Genomic DNA, 24978 nt, shown 5'->3' on the forward strand with positions numbered 1-24978 from the left:
TTCTCATTTTTCCCTATTCACCCCTTCTCCTTTTCCTTGTCTCAGGCTTGAGCAGTGAGTCAGTGAGTAGTGAAGGGAATACTAAAGAGGCCAGCTGACACTCATAATAGCCCAGTACACAGCACATAAGGGTGAGAGACAGAGAGAGAGAGAGAGAGAGAGAGACAGAGAGAGAGAGAGAGAGAGAGAGACAAAAGACACAGCCATTTTGTGTGCATTACAGTATGTCTACTGACATAACAACATAATAGCACGTCTACACAAGTAAACGCGCACGCAAAACACAAAACACGTGTACACAGAAGCACACCCACCCGTGTGTCCACGCTGTCATCTGATACCAGACATTGCTCATACTGTACACCATCACCTGAGCAAACAGCACTGTTTCCAGGGCAAATGTCAGCTCCAGAGAATGAGAACTATGAGAAAGCTCTCTCACAGGTCTTAAATGAGCGTGCACTCACGGTCCCCGGGATTTATTAAGTGCTCTTTATCAGAGCTTTGACAAAAGGATATGTCATAGCAGCTTGGATTGGCCTTTCCACCTCCTGCAATCGCAGGTCGATCCACACCTGCTTCAGCTTGCACAAAGGCAACTTGGGTTAGACTTTATATTAAACTTTGTTGTTGTTGTTTTTTATATCTCTATGTAATTACTCTGTTATTACAAAAAGGAACATGTTCGCGTTAACGAAATACTGCTGCATGTTACAACCAGGCCTTTAAAAACATGTTTCCTTATGCCAGGGATCGGCAACTGGTGAACCACAGCCTGCTCAGCGAATTTTTTTCTGTAGATCTAACCAAGCACTGAATACACACTAACTAATGACACTGTAGTGCACAGCCTCTAGTGACGTAAAGATGAACCACTGCAGTTTCTGTAGCAGATCATTTGTTGTAGTTTGTTGTGCAGTTTATGCAAATTATTTATCATTCAGCTCATCAAGACAGGGAATGACTTGTTTTGCATATATATATATATATATATATATATATATATATATATGTATATATATATTAGTTGCTTATCTGGCCCTGTAAGTAAATAGTATTGCACCTATACTTTTATTTGTATTTGTATACCCCTGATACTTTTATTTGTATTTGTATACCCCTGATGTTTAGGGCAAAAAGAGAAGAGAAACTTGATATTTTCCTCAAAACTCAATTGTAATTTAAACCTAACAGTCATAAAATGGGGATGTAGTAGCCTAGTGTTTAAGGTGCTGGACTAGCAATCAGTTTGAATCCCAGGTCCACCAAGTGGCCACTGCTGGGCCACTGAGCAAGGCTCTTAACCCTCAATTGCTCACTTTTATAAAATGAGACAAAACTGTAAGTCACTCTGGATAAGGGCGCCTGCCAAATGCCAGAAATGTAAATTAAAACATTTTAGAAGCACGCAATTATGTAATGCATAATCAAAACAACAATTGCAACTGATCTTATACAGAACGAATATCCTATATGATATAGTTATAGTGATACAGTGAAAGCAATTCAATTACATATTTTTTACCATATGGTTTTGTGGAATCTGTTTGCCGTCATGTCAAAACCGAGCCACTTCCTTTACTTACTTACTTACTTACTTACTGTGAGTTACACTGACTGAAAAAGAAACGCCATCTCTGAATCTCTGAAACTAATGATACAGATTTCAACCTTAATTTACCAAGACCTTTCACTGCAGAACTGATCAAAGTGTTATGTCAGGAATAAGCTTCACAAAAAATGTTTACTGTTCCCTCAAACAGTTGAACAGTTACTTTCCAATAAAAGGAAAGTAATGTGTTGTGTTGTGAAATGTGTTGCAATTATTATCTGTGCTAAACACTCATACATTACAGATATGGGAGACTGAGATTCAGGTGAAAATGCTGGAGTATTTCTGTAATCAGTTCCAAAATTATAACCATTTTCTTACACAGTAATGATCATTCTTCAATAATATATGGGTTTTTTTTTTTAAAAAGTGTGGGTTTGTTTACTAAAAAGCTGAATTTGTAATAACCTGATGAATAGAGGGTTGTACTGATAATAAACAAAGTGCTGTACAATCAAGTAGTTAAGAAAGTAATATAAATTAATAAATGGAATCACAAAATAAAATAAAAGATGACAGGAACAGACATAAAAGTAAACAAATGGCATAAAATTTTAAAAAATAAAAATACAGAAAATAAACAAAATATAACATAATAGAGGCGATTGTTTTAATCTTTTAAAGATGCGTTTCTAACTGAGTCAATAAATATTGATTGTTAAAGAAACAGCAGCACTTAGATCGTTGTTTGAAATAAGTATTAAGTTAGATTTTGTTCTTCTCTTTAACCTAGCGAATAAATTACAAAATGCTAATGGAGTAATTATTATTTATTATCATATTATTCCTGGCAATCCGGTCAAAAGAACAACTAGCTGTAGACAAAATTCATACTGGTGACCATCCAGTTAAAAGTTTAGAAAGAAAGATAAGTTTTAAAGCATTTTCTGAAAATTTTGCCCCAGAGCAGGTGATCTATGAACAATAGGCCATTTTCCACCCCTGCAGAAAGACACAGAAGTGTTATCAGATGCCCTCGACTTTAGCCAGCCTCTCTGTTTGCTCTCTTAGGTGCAGGAAGGCAGGTGTGCTGAAAGACGATTGTGTCATCAGTGTGTGTGTGTGTGTGTGTGTGTGTGTGTGTTTTGGGGAGGGTTAAGAAGTGGAAGCTGCAATGTGTCAGCAGCAGTGGTGATCGTGTTTCCTCATTAGTTGTGTTGGTATCAATAATTCAGTGCCGGGCCTTGTTGAGCTCAATGGGCCGATTGCTAATGTGCTGTCTACCCGCTGGGGCTTTGGACCCAGCAGGACTTTAATGGATGTCATGATGAGAGGGTGAAATCCAAGAACAGGGATCTTCTGTCACCCCCTGGTGCAGTGTGTGTGTGTGTGTGTGTGTGTGTGTGTTGAGAAGGCAAATATGGTCACAGAGAGACCGAGTGGGCATCGACAGACAGGTGTGAGGATGGGAGGATTAATCAGAGAAGGCGGAGAAGAGAAAGAGGCAGAAGAGGAAGAGTCTTTTCCATGCCTGAGTATCCGGTCATGTAAATCCATTAGTTTGGTCTCTGTGTATTTGACAGCACTGCTTTACTACGCTTTTCTGTAAACAAAACCTCCGAGTCAAATACTAGTGTATTTTGTCAAAGACACAAGAAGTCTGGAACAATGTTTTCTAGTCTAGTCTTTTCCTGTACAGTTTTGGGGATCCACTGCAGCCTTAATTCAGTTCAATTCAGTGAAAATAATTTATTTGAATAGCGCTTTTAACAATAGACATCGTCTCAAAGCAGCTTTACTGATATATAAAAAAAAAAATTCTGAATAAAAATTACAAAGTAATTTAGATTCCTTAATTTCCTGAGAAGTAGAACCTGATGTTGTAGCTTCAGGGTTCAAAAACGTTGTGCGTTTTGTGTTCTCTCTTCGCTATGGTTGTAAAGAGTGATGGGTTACTATAACCTTCCCGTCATCCTGAACCAGTCTGGTAACCAGTCTCACCGTGTGTGTGTGCATGTTCTCCCCATGCTTGGTGGGTTTCCTCCCACAGCCCAAAGACATGCTACTAGGCTGATTGGAGTCTCTAAATTGTGTAAGTGAATGAGAATGTATCCTGCCTTGATGCCCAAGGATGCCTGAGATAGGCACAGGCTCCCTGTGACCCGAGGATAGACAAGATAAGCGGTACAGACAATGAAATGAAATGAAATTCTAAGTGAAAATCTCAGGATATCATCAGTTACTAAAATACTCACATCAGCCTATCTGGCACTAACAACAGTGTAGTGGTCAAAGTTGTCCCCATTCGAGTTCTTTCGTGAACATTTCAGCTCTGGACATGTACACTATATTGCCAAAAGTATTCGCTCACCCATCCAAATAATCAGAATCAGGTGTTCCAATCACTTCCATGGCCACAGGTGTATAAAATCAAGCACCTAGGCATGCAGACTGTTTTTACAAACATTTGGGAAAGAATGGGTCGCTCTCAGGAGCTCAGTGAATTCCAGTGTGGAACTGTGATAGGATGCCACCTGTGCAACAAATCCAGTCGTGAAATTTCCTCGCTCCTAAATATTCCACAGTCAACTGTCAGCTGTATTATAAGAACGTGGAAGTGTTTGGGAACGACAGCAACTCAGCCACGAAGTGGTAGGCCACGTAAACTGATGGAGCGGGGTCAGCGGATGCTGAGGCGCATAGTGCGAAGAGGTCGCCAACTTTCTGCAGAGTCAATCGCTACAGACCTCCAAACTTCATGTGGCCTTTAGATTAGCTCAAGAACAGTGCGCAGAGAGCTTCATGGAATGGGTTTCCATGGCCGAGCAGCTGCATCCAAGCCATACATCACCAAGTGCAATGCAAAGCGTCGGATGCAGTGGTGTAAAGCACGCCGCCACTGGACTCTAGAGCAGTGGAGACGCGTTCTCTGGAGTGACGAATCGCGCTTCTCCATCTGGCAATCTGATGGACGAGTCTGGGTTTGGCGGTTGCCAGGAGAACGGTACTTGTCTGACTGCATTGTGGCAAGTGTAAAGTTTGGTGGAGGGGGGATTATGGTGTGGGGTTGTTTTTCAGGAGCTGGGCTTGGCCCCTTAGTTCCAGTGAAAGGAACTCTGAATGCTTCAGCATACCAAGACATTTTGGACAATTCCATGCTCCCAACTTTGTGGGAACAGTTTGGAGCTGGCCCCTTCCTCTTCCAACATGACTGTGCACCAGTGCACAAAGCAAGGTCCATAAAGACATGGATGACAGAGTCTGATGTGGAGGAACTTGACTGGCCTGCACAGAGTCCTGACCTCAACCCGATAGAACACCTTTGGGATGAATTAGAGCGGAGACTGAGAGCCAGACCTTCTCGTCCTACATCAGTGTGTGACCTCACAAATGCGTTTCTGGAAGAATGGTCAAAAATTCCCATAAACACACTCCTAAACCTTGTGGACAGCCTTCCCAGAAGAGTTGAAGCTGTTATAACTGCAAAGGGTGGACCGACGTCATATTGAACTCTATGGATTAGGAATGGGATGTCACTTAAGTTCATATGCGAGTCAAGGCAGGTGAGCGAATACTTTTGGCAATATAGTGTATCTGCATAATTCTATGCATTTTACTGCTTCCTGATTGGATAAATGCATGAATATAACATAACTAACAGTTACATAACAGAGTTTAGTATGACAGGTGCATTAAGTCTGGAGCTCTGTGTTCTGTGCTTCAGTGGTCTGAATAATCACAGGCTTTCTCACAATTGTCCTGTCTCTGCTATTCAAATATGTTGAGAAGCAGACAGACCAAACTGAGGATTATTAAGTAGACTGGACTTACTACAAATGCATAATGTGGTCACACAGTGATCAATTTATTTTACTGACTAAAATTACTGACTAATTACTTAAAGATTTATACACAGTCATGTATATAGAATAATAAAGTACGTATAAATAAACAGCAGCCTGTTTTCGATTTAATATAATAAAGTGCAATAAAAGTCTTTTGTTTCTGAATATGGCTGAATAATTGCAGATGAGCATCGTGAACCAATATACTAAAGATTTTTGCTAAATGTGCTAAAGAGAGCTGTACTTCTGCCTTGTTTGGTGGTTCACACTATCAGCTGTTCAGAGCTTGTGAGAGTGTTTTGCTCCACATCCCAACATCCAGCAATGTTATTGCTATCTCTGTTTCTCTATAAACCTATGATAATGTTTGTGGATTACGATGTGCACAGCCACATCTCAGAATAAATTCTCAAGAAGATATTCACAGCTGAAGGTTAGAAGAGCACTTGAAAATCCAAAGTCTGATTCACGCATATAGATGTAGCGGGCTTTGCCAAACAAGAGCAGCCTGGGAGTAGAGCAGTAATCTGAAGACTGAGAGTAACAGAGTCAGGTGTTACTGTTGTGATCCTTGCCACCAGTGGAAGAGAGAGAGAGAGAGAGAGAGTACCTTATATGTCCACTAAAAGCCTTGTGCCAGGCTGAAGCTGCACTGCGACACAAGGGAAAGGACCTTCACTCATGTCCCTGAGTTCTCACCATTATCTGCAACTACACTGATATACTGTATAATGTACTCTGAGGAGATGCTGGAATAATGGTGTGAAAGCACACTGCTGCCCCCTACAGGTACACTTAAAGTGAACTTATATATCACTTGGATTTTCAAATTAAAAATTTTACTGGTCAAATACATAGGAGGCATTGATGGATCAGTGGTAGGTTTCTAGCCTACCATGTGGAAGGGCCGGGTTCGATTCCCAGCCAGTGCCCAAACCCTATCCGCTGGATGCAGTGCCGGTTCCAAGCCTGGATAAAATGGGAGAGTTGCGTAAAACCTGTGCCAAGTTGGTCCGCTGTGGTGACCCTTCACACAACAACACTGGTCAGACACACAACCATACACAGTGAAATGCACTTATCAGCTGTCTCTAACATAAAGATAGAATAAGAATTATTAGTTTTAATAGAATTATTGTTAGTTTAATAGTAAGAAATGGAAAAATATCAATATTAAAATAGAAGACTTTATTATTACATTACATCAGAGCACAGTGGCAGCTATGATGCAGCAGAGAGGGTTAAGGGTCTTGCCAAATTGCCCAATAGTGGCACTTTGGCAGTGCTGGGGCTTGAACCTCAACCTTCCATTCAACAACCCAGAGCCCTAACCAGTTGAGCCACCACAGACTCATGTAATACATGAATCAGATCAATGGCAGACACAGTAAATAAAGTGCAGTGAGTGTTTTTTTTGCCATTTTCTAAATGTACAATAATACTGGATGTGTCAAAGTTATATATGCAGTGATCATTATATTTTAGGTTATTCAGTAAAGGAATAACGACAGTTGAACATATTCTCCTTTTCTTACCCAGCTTAATGAAGTCTCTGTGCGCATGTAGTGTTTATTTAAAAGAAACTATAGGTTGGACAGATATTTAGATTATTTAGAATCTATCTGTCTTTCTGTCTATCTCAGATGCCAAGTACAGTTTAATCAAAATGTCTATAAACATACATTCAGATAATGTGTGACTCTGTTCCAGCATATCTGCTCTATTACATACAATAAATTCTTTCCAGCATTATCCTCTTAATGATTTCTATCCAGATGGCTGTTGTGATCTCTAAAGATTAGCCACAAATAAACAGCTTATATAACAATTTACAGCTATAATTGATGCACTATTTATTCATAATAAACCTAATGTTATTTACATAAAAAAATACTACGAAATGTATATTGTATAATGTGTACAACTGTATATACAGTAAGTATGTATAGTAATAGTATTTACAGATAATTACTGTACTTTTATATCAGTATCATTTATAATCTATAATCAAATATATGTTATAAGATACCACTGGTTTACATTTGCTCTATTTTTTTTTTCAGTGCAATGTGTCCAGTACTGTCCTGTGTTGTTTTTGTATATTCTGTCTTTATGTAACTTTCTGTCCTTAGCTCTGTGTTGTTGTTTTTGTTCTGTAGCTATATGTTGCTATGTTGTCTATGTAGCACCAGGGTCCTGGAGAAACGTTGTCTCATTTCACGATGTAGTGTGTCAGCTAAATGTGGTTGAAAGGACAATAAAAGCTTCTTCTTGACAATAATCCACTCACACTGGCTGATGCTTTTACCCAGTGACTTAATCAGCCTTGTCAGAATTAGCTATGTTAACTTTAAATGAGTGCAGTACGTTCCTAAATGTTGATACCTGACTGAACATTTGTCTCCAGGTGTAAATACCGAACCTTTTCTTTTTTTTTGAAAACTTACTACCGTCAAAGCAGCAAGAAACATTATGTGGTGTGAGACAGCAAAATGACAGGCCTGTGCTGAAAAGTATCACTGTGCCCACATGGTCTTAACACATCCTGGCTATTTAGGGATTTTTGCTCCTTGTAAAGGGCACAAATTACCATGAGAATTATACTTTATTTATATATCTGTTTTTAGGCATGGACAGCTCCCCCCACCACCCTCCAACCCCTTTCCACCATCTTCCAAACACACTGCAAGTGGAGAACCACACAAGTAAGCTTGGAGTGACTCCAGACTGGAAATCAACTCCAACTATATATTGACATGGCCACACAAGCACCCAACCTTCTGGACATAAACCAGACTTGAAGACAGGATAATAACTTGGTATGGAGAGTGGGTAATAACCACTGTTATTTGTGATTTGACTAATGTCACTCTCAGCTCCTTAGTTGCATGTAACAAAGGGATATGTTTTCAGTAGTTCATATCTTTCTAATTGGGTTCTTGTGTAAACAAAGCTTGACAGGAAAACCCTCTGGTCTAGGGTTCAGTGTAGAACCCAGTGACAGACTCTTTGGTGTGTCTCTTTTATTAGGAACACCTGCACATTTATGCAGATATCTAATCAGCTAATCATGTAGCAGCAGCACAGTGCATAAAATCATGTAAATACAGTTCAAGAGCTTCAGTTAATGTTCACCTTAAACATCAGAATGTGGAAAAATCTAATCTCTGTTACTTGAAGTGCAGAATGATTGTTAGTGCCGGATGAGGCTGGTTTGAGTATTTCAGAAACTGATGGTCTCCGTACAACAATCTCTAGAGTTTATAGAGAATGGTGTGAAAAACTAGAAAAGCATCTGGTGAGTGCAGGGTCTACAGGCTGAAACACCTTGCTGATAAAAGAGATCAGAAGAGAGTGACCAGACCGGTCCGAGCTGACAGGTGGGACATAAAAAAATTAATAAAATAATAAGATTATGATAAATAAATTCAGCTGCCATACAATGAATATAAAACAATTCATGTCATTTGAATTATAGCTGACCATATTCATGTAAGCTAATTTCTGCTGTCAGTTGTATGCTTGGATCGTATCTTGTTAGTTGTATGTCACTTTGTTAGAAAGCATCTGCCAAATTAGTAAGCATGTGCTTTTACACAGTTCCACCCTATAAACTCCTAAGTATTAAGAATTTTTATAGAAACCACAAAAGTGGTGCCAGATCAGTGTGAGCAGATAATGTAGATTAACACTACAACACCTTCCACTTAACCAAACATCCAGGCAGCCATAGCAGATTTTGGAGAGCTGATGCTTCCTCAGCATTGAGACAAACTGGAGCGTGCCGTGGAAGAAAGCCAGGGGATTTGGAGTAGCTCTAGAAGGCTTGTCTGTCCTGCTTCTGCCTGTATGGCAGAATGGAAATGGGTTCATGGAAGATTAAACACGGCCACTGGTTTGGACTGTCACCCAGATACTGGATACATTATCTTATATCCAGGGGTGGTGGAGGCTTGTGTAAATCTACTGACATGCCTTTCATCACCATGTCAACCATTATTATCACTAACATTCTCTCTCTCTCTCTCATTTTCTCTCTCTCTCTCTCTCTCTCTCTCTCTCGCTCTCTCTCTCTCTCTCATCCGCCCCAAGCATTTATTAGGTAAAAAGCTTGATGTGCTGTATAGGACTCAATAAGCATTTTTATTCTCTATTGTATCAAACATTATAACTGTATATACATTGAAGAATTTCATTTGAAATGTCAGATATCACAAGTACATGCTAGACAAGACAGTCAACAAATGCCCTGGAAAGCAGTGGCAAGCTGTTAATCTAACATATGTACATTTTTTGGGCTGCTGCATTCACTTGCAACATCAGTAAAGGGTTACTATCGAGTATAATGATGTGCACAACACCACATAAAACATAACGAGATCTAGATATATCTGCTTTGGATTGAACCTCAAAGAGCTCAGAACTTGCATACAGGAAGATGTCAGGTTCAACTACAAAGTCAAGACCTCATACGGACCCAGCAACATATTTAAGTGGATCAAATAATGCACTCGAAATCTCCTGTAGCAGGACTGATCAACAGATGAAATAACTGGCTCTAGTTCAACAGCTCCATTGCTGTGGTTTATCCAACACATGCATTTGTGTCAATTATGTAGCTAAATACAGCCCAATGAGAAATGAAAGAGATTTCACACACTATTATACAATTTTTCATTATATTTGTCCTGTCTGGTCTGACAAATAAATCAGATACTTCAGTCAACTTTACCTGTTTTGTTTTTAGCTATAAAGTAATCACTACTGGTTAAGCATTATAGTAACTGTTCTCTTCATTCAGACATTTTGGTTGCTTATCCTGACCTCTTATAAAGAAGCAATTTTATGTAACTTTGCGAATTTTAGCCGAATGCCTCAGCTATACACCATCTATGCATGTGATGTACATTTCACAACTGCATGCTAGGTCTCATCTTCATCTCTCACTCGTAAAGAGACTAGTCAGGATTCTGTGCAATGAAAAGGCCTAGTGTATGTTCAATGTGCTCCAGCGGGTATCGCTGGGAGATCAGCGGTACCGTGTGTTCTGGCATGAATATGGTGAATTTAGAGTCTGCACTGAAAGGTCAGAGGTGGGGCTGAGCCCTGTCTTCATCTTCACGTGCTTTAGAATTAAAGTGTGTGAAATCTGAACGTTTCGTATATAGAAAGTATGCGTTTTCTGGCAAATAAGCAACGTTGATTAGAAATATTTCTGTATAGTATATTAGCTAACTAGTTATACCCTACTAGTTGACTGTGTTGCATCAATTCTACCATTTCTCTTGCCACAAATAAACTATGTAAATCAGTGAACACAAACTGTATTCTAATCACCTGCCATCTCGATATGCCTTCACCTTTCTTTATAATATATGATATTCCAGATGCATTTATCTTTTTAAATAAATTGCCATTGTCTTCATTGTGCCCTTGAAAAACACAGAGTCAGTATGTCTGGCACATGAGGATCGGTTTGCATGGTGGTGCATGATCACACTAAAATTAGAATATCGATCAGTAACGGAAAGATATGCACATTTTCTCTGCAAGAAGAAGAAAAAAAATGGATGCTGTGAAAGTCACATGAAAAAAAATTTGTTCCAGGGCCTCCAAATGTTTAGCCTCTGAGTCTTTACTTGGTGTGTTTATGGGGGAGAATGTTGATGTTGACTGCCACTCTCTCACACGCAGACACTAATTTCACACCTCTGGCCGAAGACAGAAAAACTCCTCATGCCTCAAAGACTATTAATTTCTCTGAGATACAGTGCAGTGCATCATGGAGACACACACACACGTAATATAAGACTGCCTCAGGGATCGGCAACAGATATTAATGCATATCGACTTTTTCTTCTTATTGATTTTATTGTATTGTTATTCCATCTTTTTTAAGAAAACTGAGTCTCGGTTGTCTTTAGATCGTTAGAGAAGATGTAGTGGTGTAAAATGTGTATAGAATTTGAAAACAAAAATCAGTTCATTACTTTATATAATATAAAAGCCATATACTGTGACCATATAAAAGCCATAAAAAATGTAAACCATATATTTAAGGGCCAGCTCAGCATGGACTTGGACCATTTAATTTTACGATAATAATCATCCATTAATGTTTCTGGTCAGTCAGAGATCACTTAGAGAATCACACACTTAAACACAACCTAACAGTCACTTAATCATACTTCATTACCAGCATTTTGAGTCAAGTAGCTTCATCTATCACATGCATACACACATATACACATTAATGACCTCTTGGGTCAAACTCAGTGTGCCATTAGCCAGATGAACAGCTGTGTGTGAGGTTAAGCTGACCGCAGATGTGAGGGTAAAAAAGGAAGCAAGCTTTCTCAAAAAGCAGCTCCCTGATGGTAATCCAGGTCAGAGATGGATTTGTTCAGACCACAGGAGAGCGAGTGCTGTAAACTCATAATGTCTATCATGTTACCTACTATCTGTTTATGTCTTACACGATGTGTAGCTTACATCATCACATCAACACTTCTAAAAATAATTTCCTTTCGGCATGTGCATTAGGAACATTGTATAACTGTATATAAGCAGAGTGCAGGACTGTTAGGAAGACTTAATCACTAAACAGTTGTGTTTCAACAGTGAAGGTGTTTAGTATTTCAAAGCACACTACTAAACTACTTTAAATTTTAATTTGCATTCACTGAGGTCTTAATTGGAAATAAAACAGCATAAAGCTTTATATAGGCCTATTGACTTTACACAGCATTATCCTTGTTGGGAATAAATGGAGGTCCTTACCTGAGCCCCACATTAAACTCTCTTCCTCTGGTTCTTCCCTTCCTCTTTATCGCATCAGCAGCAAATTTGGCATAGAAGTCCTTTCTATCATGAACAAACCTGATTCCCAAAGATGTCTCGCAGCACCCTGATAGAGAACTACAACTGAAACACAGGATGGTCCTTATGGGTTACCTCCAAGTGATAGCCAGGCACTGTCTTGTACACAGCAGGTTGTGTTGTGTAGAGACACAGGCCATGCGGTAGGAAAAAAAAAAAAAAGTCCAAGCAAACACATCGCCCCCTTGCGTCCCTCCCTTTGGCCCTCCTCTTGATCTCACCACACTGAGAATACAGAACAAGTGCAAGAGATTCCAGAAGCTAATCACAGCAGAACCTTAATAAGTGAGGACAACTGTGCCTGCAGGGAAGAGGGGGGGGGGAGATGGATAGGGAGCAAGTGATAGGGTGAGAGAGCAAGGCGGAGTGCGAGAGGCTTTAGAGTCAAGTGTCGATGATATGAGAGATATACACAGAGACATACAGTACATGGAGGCCAAGAGACATAATTTCGGCAGAGGAGACATGGCAACACTGCAGTGCCTACATGGGTTTTAATCTTTCTTCTTAACCCGTGTGTTCTGAGCTCTAAATTACACTTCCTATGACTGAATTATGAATACAATGACCTACAGTATGAATACATATCATTACATGATATAATGCACACATTAAGCATCACACACATTTGATATGTTATATATATTTGCAGAAAGGCATTAAAGTTTATAGCCAGGTTTATACATTGAACGTCTCATGCATTATAATGTGATTAGTGCATTATATTTTGCCATAGATGCAGTTTATTCTGTTCGGGGTACTCGTTCACACTTAGGGGCAATCTGTCATAGCTAATTTGCAAACCTGCATGTTTTTGGACTGGGAGAGGAAACCGGAGAGTCCAGAGGAAACCCACACATGAACATCAGGAGAATATGTGAAATGCCAAACAGACTGTAACCTGAGCTCAAGATTAAACCCGGGAACCTGGAGGTGCGAGGATGCAACGCAACCCGCTACGCTACTATGCCGTCCGGTTATGCGTCGAATTAAAGTAGAAAATTTTAAAAGATTTTTAATCTTTCGTTTGTCGCATATATATTACAGAAATTTTCCATTACATATCTCAGCTTGTTAAGAAGCTGGGGTCAGACATGACACAGTGTCCCCAGAGCAGATAAGGGGCCCAACAGTGGCATCCTGGAACCCTGAACTTCTGATCAGTAACCCAAAGCCTTAACTGCCCTTGTGTAATAAGTTGTAATTTTCTTGATTAATTTCTCACATGTAATTCATTATGAAGGAAAAAATGGAGCATGGAGAAATGGAGCATCACATGTTTGGGTTCTTCCTTATTGTTTTTTATTCTTTATGTTCAATTTAGTCAACTCATCCTCATTTTTGTTATATAAAATATAATCTGAATATAATCTCTGTAGTAGAGATTCAGGACGTTTCACAGATTACAAATTAGGCCTTTTAAAAAGGAACAGCTCAGAAGGGTGCAGCGCATGAAGCACGGAATATACAGTATTACTTCTTAGGGCACGACATGGCTTGAGAAGAGCATATGTCATGGGGAAACAAATCCTGAGGTCTCTACTTTCTATTAACAAACAGAAATCCATGATGTTTCCACCTGCTGTTGCAAGCCACCAGGAATAAGCATGACATCTACAGTAGCACAGCCAATGGTCACATACACCCACTCAACATCCAAGACACATCAACAAGGATTAGAAGAGGTCCAAAATGAATGTGCCAAATGTCATGCCTAATATGACACACTAGACAGAATACCAAGTGACGTAAACTACCCGCAGTACCCCTCGGCAGGTGCGTACAGAGATCGGTAGGCATAAAAAAAGAAACGACCAGGCCATCAACATTCCATAAATTATAATGACTTCATTAAAAAACGCTCAAGTTAAGGAAGCTTTCAAACCACACATTTACTTGGTAGCCCACACACTTTGCATGACTTTCCTGGAGAAGGGCACGGGGCTGTATTTTGGGCGAGTAAGCACATTTCAGCTGCCGGGTGCAGAGAGGGATAGAGTTACAGGAACACAGTGGTAGTCCCGGGCCTTCTGTGAGTCTGCTTGACAAAAACAGATACCAAAAGTGATCAGCGTAAACCTTCCGGCCACTCCCAGAGACATTCTGATATTGTCTGATTCAATCGGCTGATTATTTTTTATTGCTACACTACAGCATTGATGGTAATTGGGTTCAGTACAGCTCCACAATCAACAATAACCTCAACAATAAAGTGTCTTCCTGTGAGTACAAATGTTGTAGTAGTAGAGATACATAAGCTTCAGCCAATTTCAGCCTAACACCAGTGCCAACAAATCGTTCATCTCATGTTGGCATGATCATAATCATAAATTAAGTCATGGCCACCATCCCGTATTCAAAGTCATATGTTGAACATTATTGGAAACACTGCAACGTCCCAGTTGCACATTTAGAGCAGGCAACACCCCTGACTTTGCTGTGCGCTGTGAAAACAGATGCGTGTCGTATTTTTATTAAATTAAATACGACATATTTAGCGCGTGGATCATAAAAGGAAACAGGAGTCACAAAAACACCACAGTGTCCGTTCTGTTTTCATAGTGGCACAGAGAGAACCTGAAAGTGTGCCAAGCTGTAATCTCAGTTTCTCCTCGTTAAATTAAAATTTATGGGGAGCACGTGCACGCCGGAAACTTAATCGCCATCTGTCCGTCAGTACCTCATTTCTCCAGCAGAGGGAGGCATTTAGTTTCTGTCGTGTTACAATATACACTATGTTGCCAAAAGTTTTGGGACACCCCTCCAAATACGACATGAAATGCTTTTTTCGACTGTCCTTGTTCCAGGAGAATCTGTAATGTCTGTAATGCTTATCCGATCTACCATTGCGCCTGGCATCTCAGGCATCAAGGCAGGATACACCCTGGACAGAGTGCCAACCCATCGCAAGGTTCACACACACACACACACACACACTACGGGCAATTTAGAGACTCCAATTTGCCTAGGAGCATGTCTTTGGACTGTGGGAGAAAACCCACCAATGCACGGGGAGAACATGCAAACTCCACACACAGTGAGCGGGAAAATAAACTCAAACCCAGGAAGCTGGAGGTGTGAGGCGAACGTGCTAACCACTAAGCAACCGTGTTTATATATATATAAAATACATAAATATGAATATCCAATTTAACAGTAAATGTCAAAGTCAAAGAAGCTTTATTGTCACTTCAACCAAATATAGCAGATGCAGTACACAGTGAAGTGAAACAACGTTCCTCGTAGACCAGAGGTGCTACACATAACACGCAGACAAACATAGAGGTATAACATAGAGATAAAAATAAATTAAACTATAATTTAAAAATTAAAATTAAACTATACTTAAGGTGCACTCTTTAAGAACTAGACATACAACAGAAGTGCACAGGAAGACAAGACAAGACTAGACAAGATAACATATAGACAAACAACATATAGGCCGACTTTGTGCAATGAACAAGACAATGTCAGTCAATGAAAGAACAGTGTATACAGTAAATGTAAACATGAACGGTAAAGTGACGGTGCAAAAAGTAGTGCAACAATGCATATGCAAGACATTTTGGACAATTTCATGCTCGCAACTTGGTGGGAACAGTTTGGGGATGGCCCCTTCCTGTTCCAACATGACTGTGCACCAGTGCACAAAGCAAGGTCCATAAAGACATGGATGAGCGAGTTTGGTGTGGAGGAACTTGACTGACCTGCACAGAGTCTTGACCTCTGGGACGTCTGTTTTTACATCCACATGAATGTAATATGGAGTTGTCCCACCCTTTGTAGCTATAACAGCTTCAACTCTTCTGGGAAGGCTTTCCAGAACATTTAGGAGTGTGTTTATAGGAATTTTTGACCATTCCTCTAGAAGCGTATTTAAATGTGAGAGTTGCGTCAGGAAGGGCATCCGGTGTAAAACCTGTGCCAAATCGAAACATGCGGACCAAATGATCAAAACAGGGAGCAAAACGAAAGAACAACAACAACAACAACATCCTCTAGAAGCGCATTTGTGAGATCAGGCCGTGAACTTTTGCAACAGTGCCAAGGTATTTATGAATTTCAAAGTCGTATTCAAAATTTATGAGGAACACACACACACACACACACACACACAGAGAGAGAGAGAGAGAGAGAGAGAGAAATTTCCCCAGCAGAGGGAGACATTTATATCTTTAAAATGTAACTTTCTTCATAAAGTGCCTAATTTAAAGTCAAAGCTTGTATATATAGCGTAATATATATATATATATATATATATATATATATATATATATATGTATGTATTAATTAGTGTCTTGTAAATATGTGCAGTTGGATTGGTTGATGATCAAGGATGACTTATTTCTGTTATAATTTTTCTATTCTGCTAACTATTTTCTCAGAAAATTAACCATACCTGTTCAGTGAATGTTAAAATTATTCTGTGAAGTCACCTAGCAACTTCATGCAACCTGATTGCCTGCAAGTCCTTTCTGGACATTTGTACATATGAGCTTGGAGGTCATGATTAAGGCTTTGTGTGTGTGTGTGTCCAAGTGAAAAAACAGACAAATAGGCAAATCCTCATCAACAGCCATACAAAACTACAGCTATACTGAACTGTTAGTTCTTACTTGTCTGCTGTGTCAGTGTCAGTCACACTGGCAGCCGCCATGATATTTTGTTATTGACACACATCTTATTCAGAAAGTCAGAAGGTGCATCTCAAATCACACACTTATGCACTATTCTAAGCTGAATTGTAGTATAAATAGTGAGTATTTGAAGTGCACTTCAAATACCAGGACGATGCACTTATTCGACTGAGAAAACAGTGTGGAATGTTGGACACTTCACGCAAAAGTGTCAAAGGTCACAGTTTTGCTTATGTAGTTGCAGAGGGGCAGGACAACCAGACACTGGCACTGGATGACAAAAAAAAATAATAATTTAAGACAGCCAAAAACCCTCCAGTGGACAAAACATCTTCCAAATATCTTTTAAGTTCGCCCACATTCCATGATTTATTTCAATATTTAATAAAAAATCATCGTATAGCAGTGTTGCATTATGTGTGTTTGAATCATCTGACAGTTTATATTCCTGGTTAAAGATAGAGGTTCATTTTAGACCCCTTTTAAAATTCATGGAGTACATAGTGCATCGTATAAGTGCATAGGATATCATTTGGGACACAGCTAGAGCTAATAGAAAATTCCCCAGGCGTGATTATGACATTGTGGTGCACTCAACTTAGAAGATATTTCTGACATGACTTGAAAGAAGCATTAGCTATTTTTGCCCTGAAAAGATTTGCTGGTTACAGCTGACCCATTTACATTTTTGTTATTCAGTAAACACCCTTATCCACAGCCACTTACAACTTATCTTATCCAACAGAAAGAACTTGATGGACCTGAGATTCAAACTCACAACCTTCAGCTCAGTAGTCCAACACCTTAACCACTAAGCCATCGCACCCTATTATCAGGCCATGGTCAATTCAAATTATTTTTCTGTTGGTTCATTCATTTAAGTACTTTATAGTAAAAACTCGTGTTAATCCGTAGCTACACTTTACCACAAACATTTTACCTCAGCTGAACCTTGTGCTCAATCATGGCTGCTTAATTGGATCCGCCTATGTTTGGTTAACTGCTTTAAGGACGGCACAAAATTGTGTTGTAGTCTATTTGCTCGGTGTGTTTTCATTGTAAACAGCTTTTATTAAACGTGTATGTCATTATGTGTCATTCAGAGGTTATTGCTGCCAGATTTTTGACTTTTGACCAAATGTACAGCTATGAGAGGCGTTTAGAGACATTTGCAGACTGGCCTTTCCGTGAGGATTGTCAGTGCACACCCGAGCTGGTGAGTTCAAATAACATTGCTCACTGGGCTGCTGGTGAATAAAACATTCCTGCCGTTAGTCTAACGTCCTGGGGGCTGATTTCCTTTCACTCAGTGTATTAATGAGATGGCGTCGTGCTGTAATCTTTACTCTTAACAGCACACTGATTAGCTCTCCTAATAGGTGTTGGGTTTTGTGGTAACTACTCTGTGGTTAACCACTGCTAACAAACAGGCCAATTTTTAACCATTAGCTCATCTAAAATTATATATCTAAGCTTACTATGAGCATATTAATGTTCAGCCGTTGGGGAAAGTGTCAAGTACAGCAACATTTACTTTTTATATCCTACCTTGCTGTACTTGAACTTGTATGTACCCAGTATAACACCACAGTTAAGAAAACTGGCTCTGGGTTTTCATTCATTCTTCTGTAGCCACTGTGGAGACACTTCCTGAGAACCCTAGGCAGAAATACACCCTGGATGGGGAAATAAGTGCACCAGTTAGGGGAAATTTAACATGGTAAATGCGCCTACATGCATGTTTTAGGAAGAAACTGAAGAACCTGGAGTAAAGCCATGCCGACAAGAATATGTGAAATTCCACACATGCACCCTTGAGCTCTGAGGCAGCAAAACAACCCACTAAACTACTGGGCTGTACGGTTTATACTAATTTATGATTTGTATTATTTAAACCAGTATAGTGTGCACTGTGCTTTATCAGATTTGTATATAATAAACTCCTGTATTAACAAAAGGCAAGGCAAAGAATGACTTATTTATCTCTAAGGTATGTTTGCACTGATCGTTCTGGATTGATGCATTTAGTGCAATAAGACAGAAGTAGGACTTGAATGGTGTGGCACATGTTCTTCATAAAGAATTTAAGTTGTCATTATTATTATTATTAAGCTAATATGTTGTCTATGTTCATATGTTTAAGATTAAGTGGGTGGTTTCTCCATTAATGGTGAAGAGTAAATTCAATTATATAGTTAATTAATTTGGTATAGTTTTTGTCAAATTCCGTACATATTAAAGTAGGTAATGTCCAAATGTGACTTTGAATTCTCTTTCTTTACCTACAGATGGCCAAGGCAGGTTTTGTGCACTGTCCTAGTGAGAATGAGCCTGATGTGGCCTGCTGTTTCTACTGCCTCAAAGAGCTGGAAGGCTGGGAGCCAGAAGATATTCCCTGGTAGGCCTGCCTTCATTAGCAGTGAATAAATAACTATTCCCTGCTGTCTGCAACACTGTCACAAATTAGAGCAGGGATGTCCAGTATCTATGCCACACATCTGATCTCCAGTACAGAGAGGGTTTTTTTCTGTTTTAAAACTAAAATGATTGTCTCTGTTAGGTGTTTTAGAGCAAAAACCGCTATACTCTGGACACAGTGTTGTACCTAGGCTGTATGTGTGTGGGGATTTATTTATTTATAAATACTGAAAGATTTTTAATTTTGTGTTTCAAGGTCCGAACACTCTAAACGCTCTCCAGACTGTGGATTCCTTCAGATGAAATCCTTTCACAAGCTTACTGCCATTGAGTTTTTCCGTCTTGAGCATGGAAGGATTCGCAATTACATAGTAAGAAATTATGCTTTTAATTGTCTTTTATCATAAAAGATGGCAAAAATTCTCCACCCGCTTATTGTGCAACTTCTTATGCTTTCTCAACTCAGAGGAAAATGGCACACATGAAGATTGCCCACTTCCGTGACGAAGTGGAAAACACCAGCAAAAATTTGAGAATTCTTTTTGATATCCTGTAGTTGTTTTTGTTTTGTTTTTTTATCTGTAACTGCTCAGTTATCAATAAACAGTGTTGTCTTTTCAAGGCTATGTTTAATTTGGCTCAGAAATATCACCATTTGCTGTGTCAGCAGGCCACAGGGAGGCAGTGTCATGCAGGGTTCTTCGCTTGACCGGTGCGATGTGAGGAGGGGGAAACCTGAACCCTAGCCGTATTTGCTCTGTCTTCCAACAAATCCTGACCAAATCCTGCAGGCGCCTGACGGAACTGAATAAATGAAACGTTTACCACATTTTTAGCCGTTTAGCTCAAGTTGCCACACTAATTTTTTTTAAAGCCCCCTCTCATCCAAACCTTGACCCTGGGCAGATGGTCTTAAGCTCCTCCTACTCAATACCAACTGTTGCCCCAGCAACATCTGTCACTTTGGACACTGTGTATAGGAGGAAGGGGGTACAAACAGTGCATCCAAAACTAACACTATGTGCTTGTATGTGAAGGTAGATCATTAAATTGTCCTGGCTAAGGCAATATGATGATGAATTTAGTCTGGAAGTTTATATGCATGCAATAGCTTGTCATCCCTGTGACCTCGGAGTGTGAGCTGCTTATTAGCGACCGGTTTACCTCGATGTAACAAGTGTTTTTATTAAACATAAATTATCCTCCGGTGGATTATAAGCAATTACTATAAGTGTAAGATTTTTTTAAAATAATTTTAGTACTCAATATCTCTTGCACTTTGTGCAGAATTATTTGCATCACATATTGCCATGGGGGGGGAAAAAACATAACCAGGGGTTCTTGTTTTCTAAATTTGTTCCAGTGATGGAAACCAAAGTCCAACTAATAGCAATTTTATTAAAAATGGGTAGAATAAAATGCAATAAAAAGGCTAAAATATTCTTGTAGTTTGAACCAATGTGCCTAATTTTTAATGGCTTGATTGTACAATATCTCTTTCCTGAGGTAGTCTGTGATTTGTGTTTTTGTTTGGTTTGATAAATGGTTATATGGTTTAATAAATAGTTAAGAGTTCATGGACGCGTGTGCGTTTTCCACCGATTTCACATTACAACGTCAAGAAGAATGGGAAAACAAATTCTTCTTCTGTTTTTCTATGGTTTGTGTCATGTTTTGCTGTACTGCATAGATGAAAAAGTGTGTGTTTGGGTGGGGTGGCAGTGGGAGGGAAGTAGGATTAGAGGTACTATCCCATCTCCCCCCTTACTCTGTTCTGGATTAATGTGTAATGCAGCTCTCTGGATATAGAGCCTCGATCAGCTGCTTAATTCTGCTTTATTCCGTCAGTACAGAACAAATATAAAAAGTAAGCTATTTTGGAGGAAGAATGATGTAACCATCATGAGGAAACTGCTATATAATCATTTAAGAAAACATTTTTGTCTTGATGCAATGTAGTGCACCAGCCAAGTGCAGCAGGTGCTAGGGATTTGTACAATATTTAGGGTGCATGTTAATCAGGGAATTAGCATTGGTTGTTAATGTTAGCCTTCTGATTAATTTTCATCCCCATATAAGCAAACTGATGTGCGCTAACTGCCTTCGGGGTGACGAGTTTGGTGAGTGTCTGCGCCTGCAACAGTGGCTGGTTAGCAAGTCATTTTGGTCGCGTGAGTATGTGACATATGGACAAACGGACAGATGTTCCCAACAGAAAGTTTACAACCTGAGAGCACCATTGGGGCCCATCTGTTGCTGTGTGTGGGTCCTCCCTCCCAGTCCCTCAGCTCTCCTCATCTTACACTGGAGGGGCCTTTCCCCATCTCCCTCACCTCCGTTCAGCATCCCCCCACTTCATCCAACCCCATAATCAAAGCCATTCAGTGCTTATTACATGCGGCGCAAATTAATGATGAGGACCTCACCTGGAGGTGTGGGGTTAAACTCACAAGAGCACATGAGGCCCGCTGAATGAAGGCTGTGCACTTCATCTGTGTCACAAATGAATCTGGTTTAAGTGACGATTGTAGTTTTAGGAGGTATAAGTAGATTACTTTAATGCCACAAAATAGAGCTTCTTTTCTTCTTCACGTCGGTTTTGCGAACATATCAGCTCCGATAATTTTAAATGGATCACATTTGATATACATCATTTATAGTCCGTCAAACAGATATACACACAAACTTTTAAAGCGCAGTGTTTTAGTCTGTTGTTAATGCATTTAATCTGCTGCACAATATTGAATTATTTACACAAGGTCTTTGATGCTAGATTAAATATTTAATAGCAAGCCAAACGTCAATGTAGATCAATTTTCATACACAGACTAGCAAGAAGACTGTAGATGTGTTGATTGCCCTGAGGAGCAAGAAAGGTAATGAATGATCTGATGTAATACATTGCTAGAGTTTCAGTATTACATAAAGATGTGGGGGTTTTTTTGTTTAGATATTTTGCAGGTTATTTCACACATTTTACACTTAGATTTATGGGTTTTAATTTTTCTCCTTGAATTCTGTATGAATAAACACTCTTTTCATCATCTTCCCTTGAAATTGCATACTAATCTGTTTGGATTCACTCCATATGTATTAATCTGTTCCTATATTCTAACCGTCCTGCTTGATCATCATCTTTTATAGAGGAAAATATTAAATATGCATGATGAACACAAACATACTTTAATTCCAAAGGCTAGAGCCAATCCGTCACCTTTTCCAGGTGACCGTGAACTCATTATCATTCTCATTATTTCGCTTGCTCTAGGCAAATCTAGGCAGATACTGTATTCCATAGTGGGTATAGACTATAATCTATAGCACTCCAAATCCCGCTGTGACCTCTTGCCCTCCCCTTTTTCCATTTCTTTCTTTTCTTTCCATCGCTTTCTCTTTATTTCTCCATTTCTTTGCACGGTGAGCAGCGTGAGCAGGACGGAGAACTCCCTCTCTCACACAGCCTGGCCCTCCTACCTTGCCTTCTTTTTGTGCCTCCATCCATCTGTCCCTCCTCTCCAGCCATTGTAGAGGCTCAAAGCTGGGCCACGTCCACAATACAGTGGGCGTGTGGAGGGGGGAAGGCAGGGTAAACACGACAGCATCCCCATCCCATTAGAAGCTCTTTAACTCTGACACCCTAGCACTGTGGCAGAGGCCTGCGCTCACGGCCGGGACTGAACCTTTGAGCCTCACCTCACAATATCACACTGCGATGCCTTGTCTTTATTCTTCTCTAACTTTCAGCAGAAAACTTTCCCGAACAATTATACAGTGATATAACTTGTGATCCGCTAAGTCATTTAGAACAGTGAACGGCTTGCATCATTAATTTACTCATAAATTTTAATCATACATATTTGTGAGACACAAATAAATCTGACGTGGACGTGAATCATCACACTCTTTGTCGTTTTTCTCTTTCCCTGTCACTCCAACTTGTTCTTATCCTTTTATTTCTGCCTCTCTTTGTCTTTCCTTTCCCAAAGCTCCTGTTCCCTCGGGCCCCACATCTCCCTCGTTTCTCCTCGCAGCTGCTCCCGGGGTCTCACTCGCTCCATCTCGATTTCACTCGGCTCCTACTCTGGCACCTTGGCCATCCTTTTTCGAGAGTGTGTATGAGTGTGAGTGACCGAGGAGGAGGGAGGATCACAGTGTTAGCAGCAGCTTAAAGGCAAGGGATTAAGGCAGCACAACCACTGATTAAAGCCTTCCAGCCTCCTATGGCCCCATTAATACAATCTTAATCACGATGCTTTATCCCTCATCTCGCCCCTGTGGATCAGGACCTTTCATTTACTGGGAGTTCGTGTTGTTTGCCCAGTGGATTAGTGCCACAGAGAGACAAAAAAGCGAGGGAGAAAAAGAGCGAGAGGTTTGAGACTGCACTTTAATGTCCAATCGTTCTTTCTTCATCTCTCCTTCACTATTTTTTTTAAAACCACAACTCCCATCCTGTCCGCCCCACTCGAACAAAAGAGACTCCAGGAAGGGAAACAGGCTTTATTACGCCATCTGAAATTTCTTTTTAGTATATAAACCAAATATCTGCACTGTTGTATGCTCGTGATGAAGGAAAGGTTTTCTGATGACCACACATGATAGGAATGTTAAGTTATGATAATCCATTTGAGTTCAAATATTTTTTATCATCAAGTTTTATAGGTGAGATTCTTGTGAGACACTTCTTGTTGTTGGCTTATTTATTTATTTATTTATTTATTGAAAGTTAAAGATACTTAACTTATAGTTATAGACTTATAGAACAAGAACAAGAACAAGAAGGAACTAAATTAAGTTTTTTAAATTGACATACTAAAATCTCAAAGTGCTTCATATATTAAGAATAACAGAAATTCACGATGGAAGAAAAAAAATCTATAATTATAATTTAATATCAATAATTTCAATTTAATGAATTAATGAAATTAATATTTATTTAAATAATATTAAGTCTATGAACTTTTTTGCAACTAAAATAAAAATAAATAAATCTAAGAACTATCAGTGGTCTAGTTAAAACTAGACCATTACTTAGAGTGTATAGAATTGTATAAAATGTATATTTTTGTTCAAGAAGAACATCTCCAAAGTTAGAAGGAGGCAGAAGGAGGAGGATGGTTTTATAGATGTTATATATTAATACAAATAAATTGAAATATAAGTCCAATGTTAATCTTGAACATTTTGTACTATATTTGTTAGGTTCTGTGAAGATGCTTTGAGACAATGTCCACTGTTAAAGGTGCTATACAAATAAAATTGAATTGAATTGAATTGAATATACAGAGTAGAGGTCTGATGACTGTGAAGCATATCGTCCCTTTTTTTATTTCATATGTATATTTATATATGTGAGGATATATCAAATATGTATATTTAATTAATAGTTCATGTTTTTGTAGATTTCAAAACTGATCAAACATTCTATCTCTCTCCATCTTCCCTTATCTGAAACTATATGAACTGAGTGAGAGGTGATGCTGCAGGCAGAGGTCACAGAGATTGCAGCAGCTCCCCTGGGACAGAGCCACAGGGCAGAGCTTCAGTCAGCGCAACACGTTTCTGTTCCCATCGGCCTTTGAGCGCTCGTGTCAGCACAGTCAGACAGCAGCTGATTACTCTCGAACCCTCTCCATCTACTCTGGTG

The 24978-nt window shown here is 39.4% G+C and overlaps 2 protein-coding genes across 2 annotated transcripts in view; one reads left to right on the forward strand and one right to left on the reverse strand.

Annotated features, from left to right (window-relative positions):
- The window catches only part of znf385a (zinc finger protein 385A), a 77256-nt gene extending 65051 nt beyond the window's left edge, over nt 1–12205 (reverse strand). Inside the window, exon 1 of the mRNA XM_058409756.1 lies at nt 12178–12205. Within this exon, the coding sequence (XP_058265739.1) occupies nt 12178–12190 (13 nt within the window). The 5' untranslated portion in view covers nt 12191–12205. The remainder of the gene's footprint in view (nt 1–12177) is intronic.
- Nucleotides 12206–17966: 5761 nt separating this feature from the next.
- On the forward strand, nt 17967–19994 carry birc5b (baculoviral IAP repeat containing 5b). The gene is made up of 4 exons (XM_058410936.1): nt 17967–18129; nt 19202–19311; nt 19588–19702; nt 19798–19994. Exons 1-4 carry the CDS (start codon nt 18004–18006, stop codon nt 19885–19887), a joined length of 441 nt encoding a protein of 146 aa, XP_058266919.1. The 5' UTR covers nt 17967–18003; the 3' UTR covers nt 19888–19994.
- Nucleotides 19995–24978: the final 4984 nt, after the last annotated feature.

This window comes from Hemibagrus wyckioides, linkage group LG15 (assembly GCF_019097595.1).
Source record: "Hemibagrus wyckioides isolate EC202008001 linkage group LG15, SWU_Hwy_1.0, whole genome shotgun sequence".
NCBI classification, from domain to species: Eukaryota; Metazoa; Chordata; class Actinopteri; order Siluriformes; family Bagridae; genus Hemibagrus; species Hemibagrus wyckioides.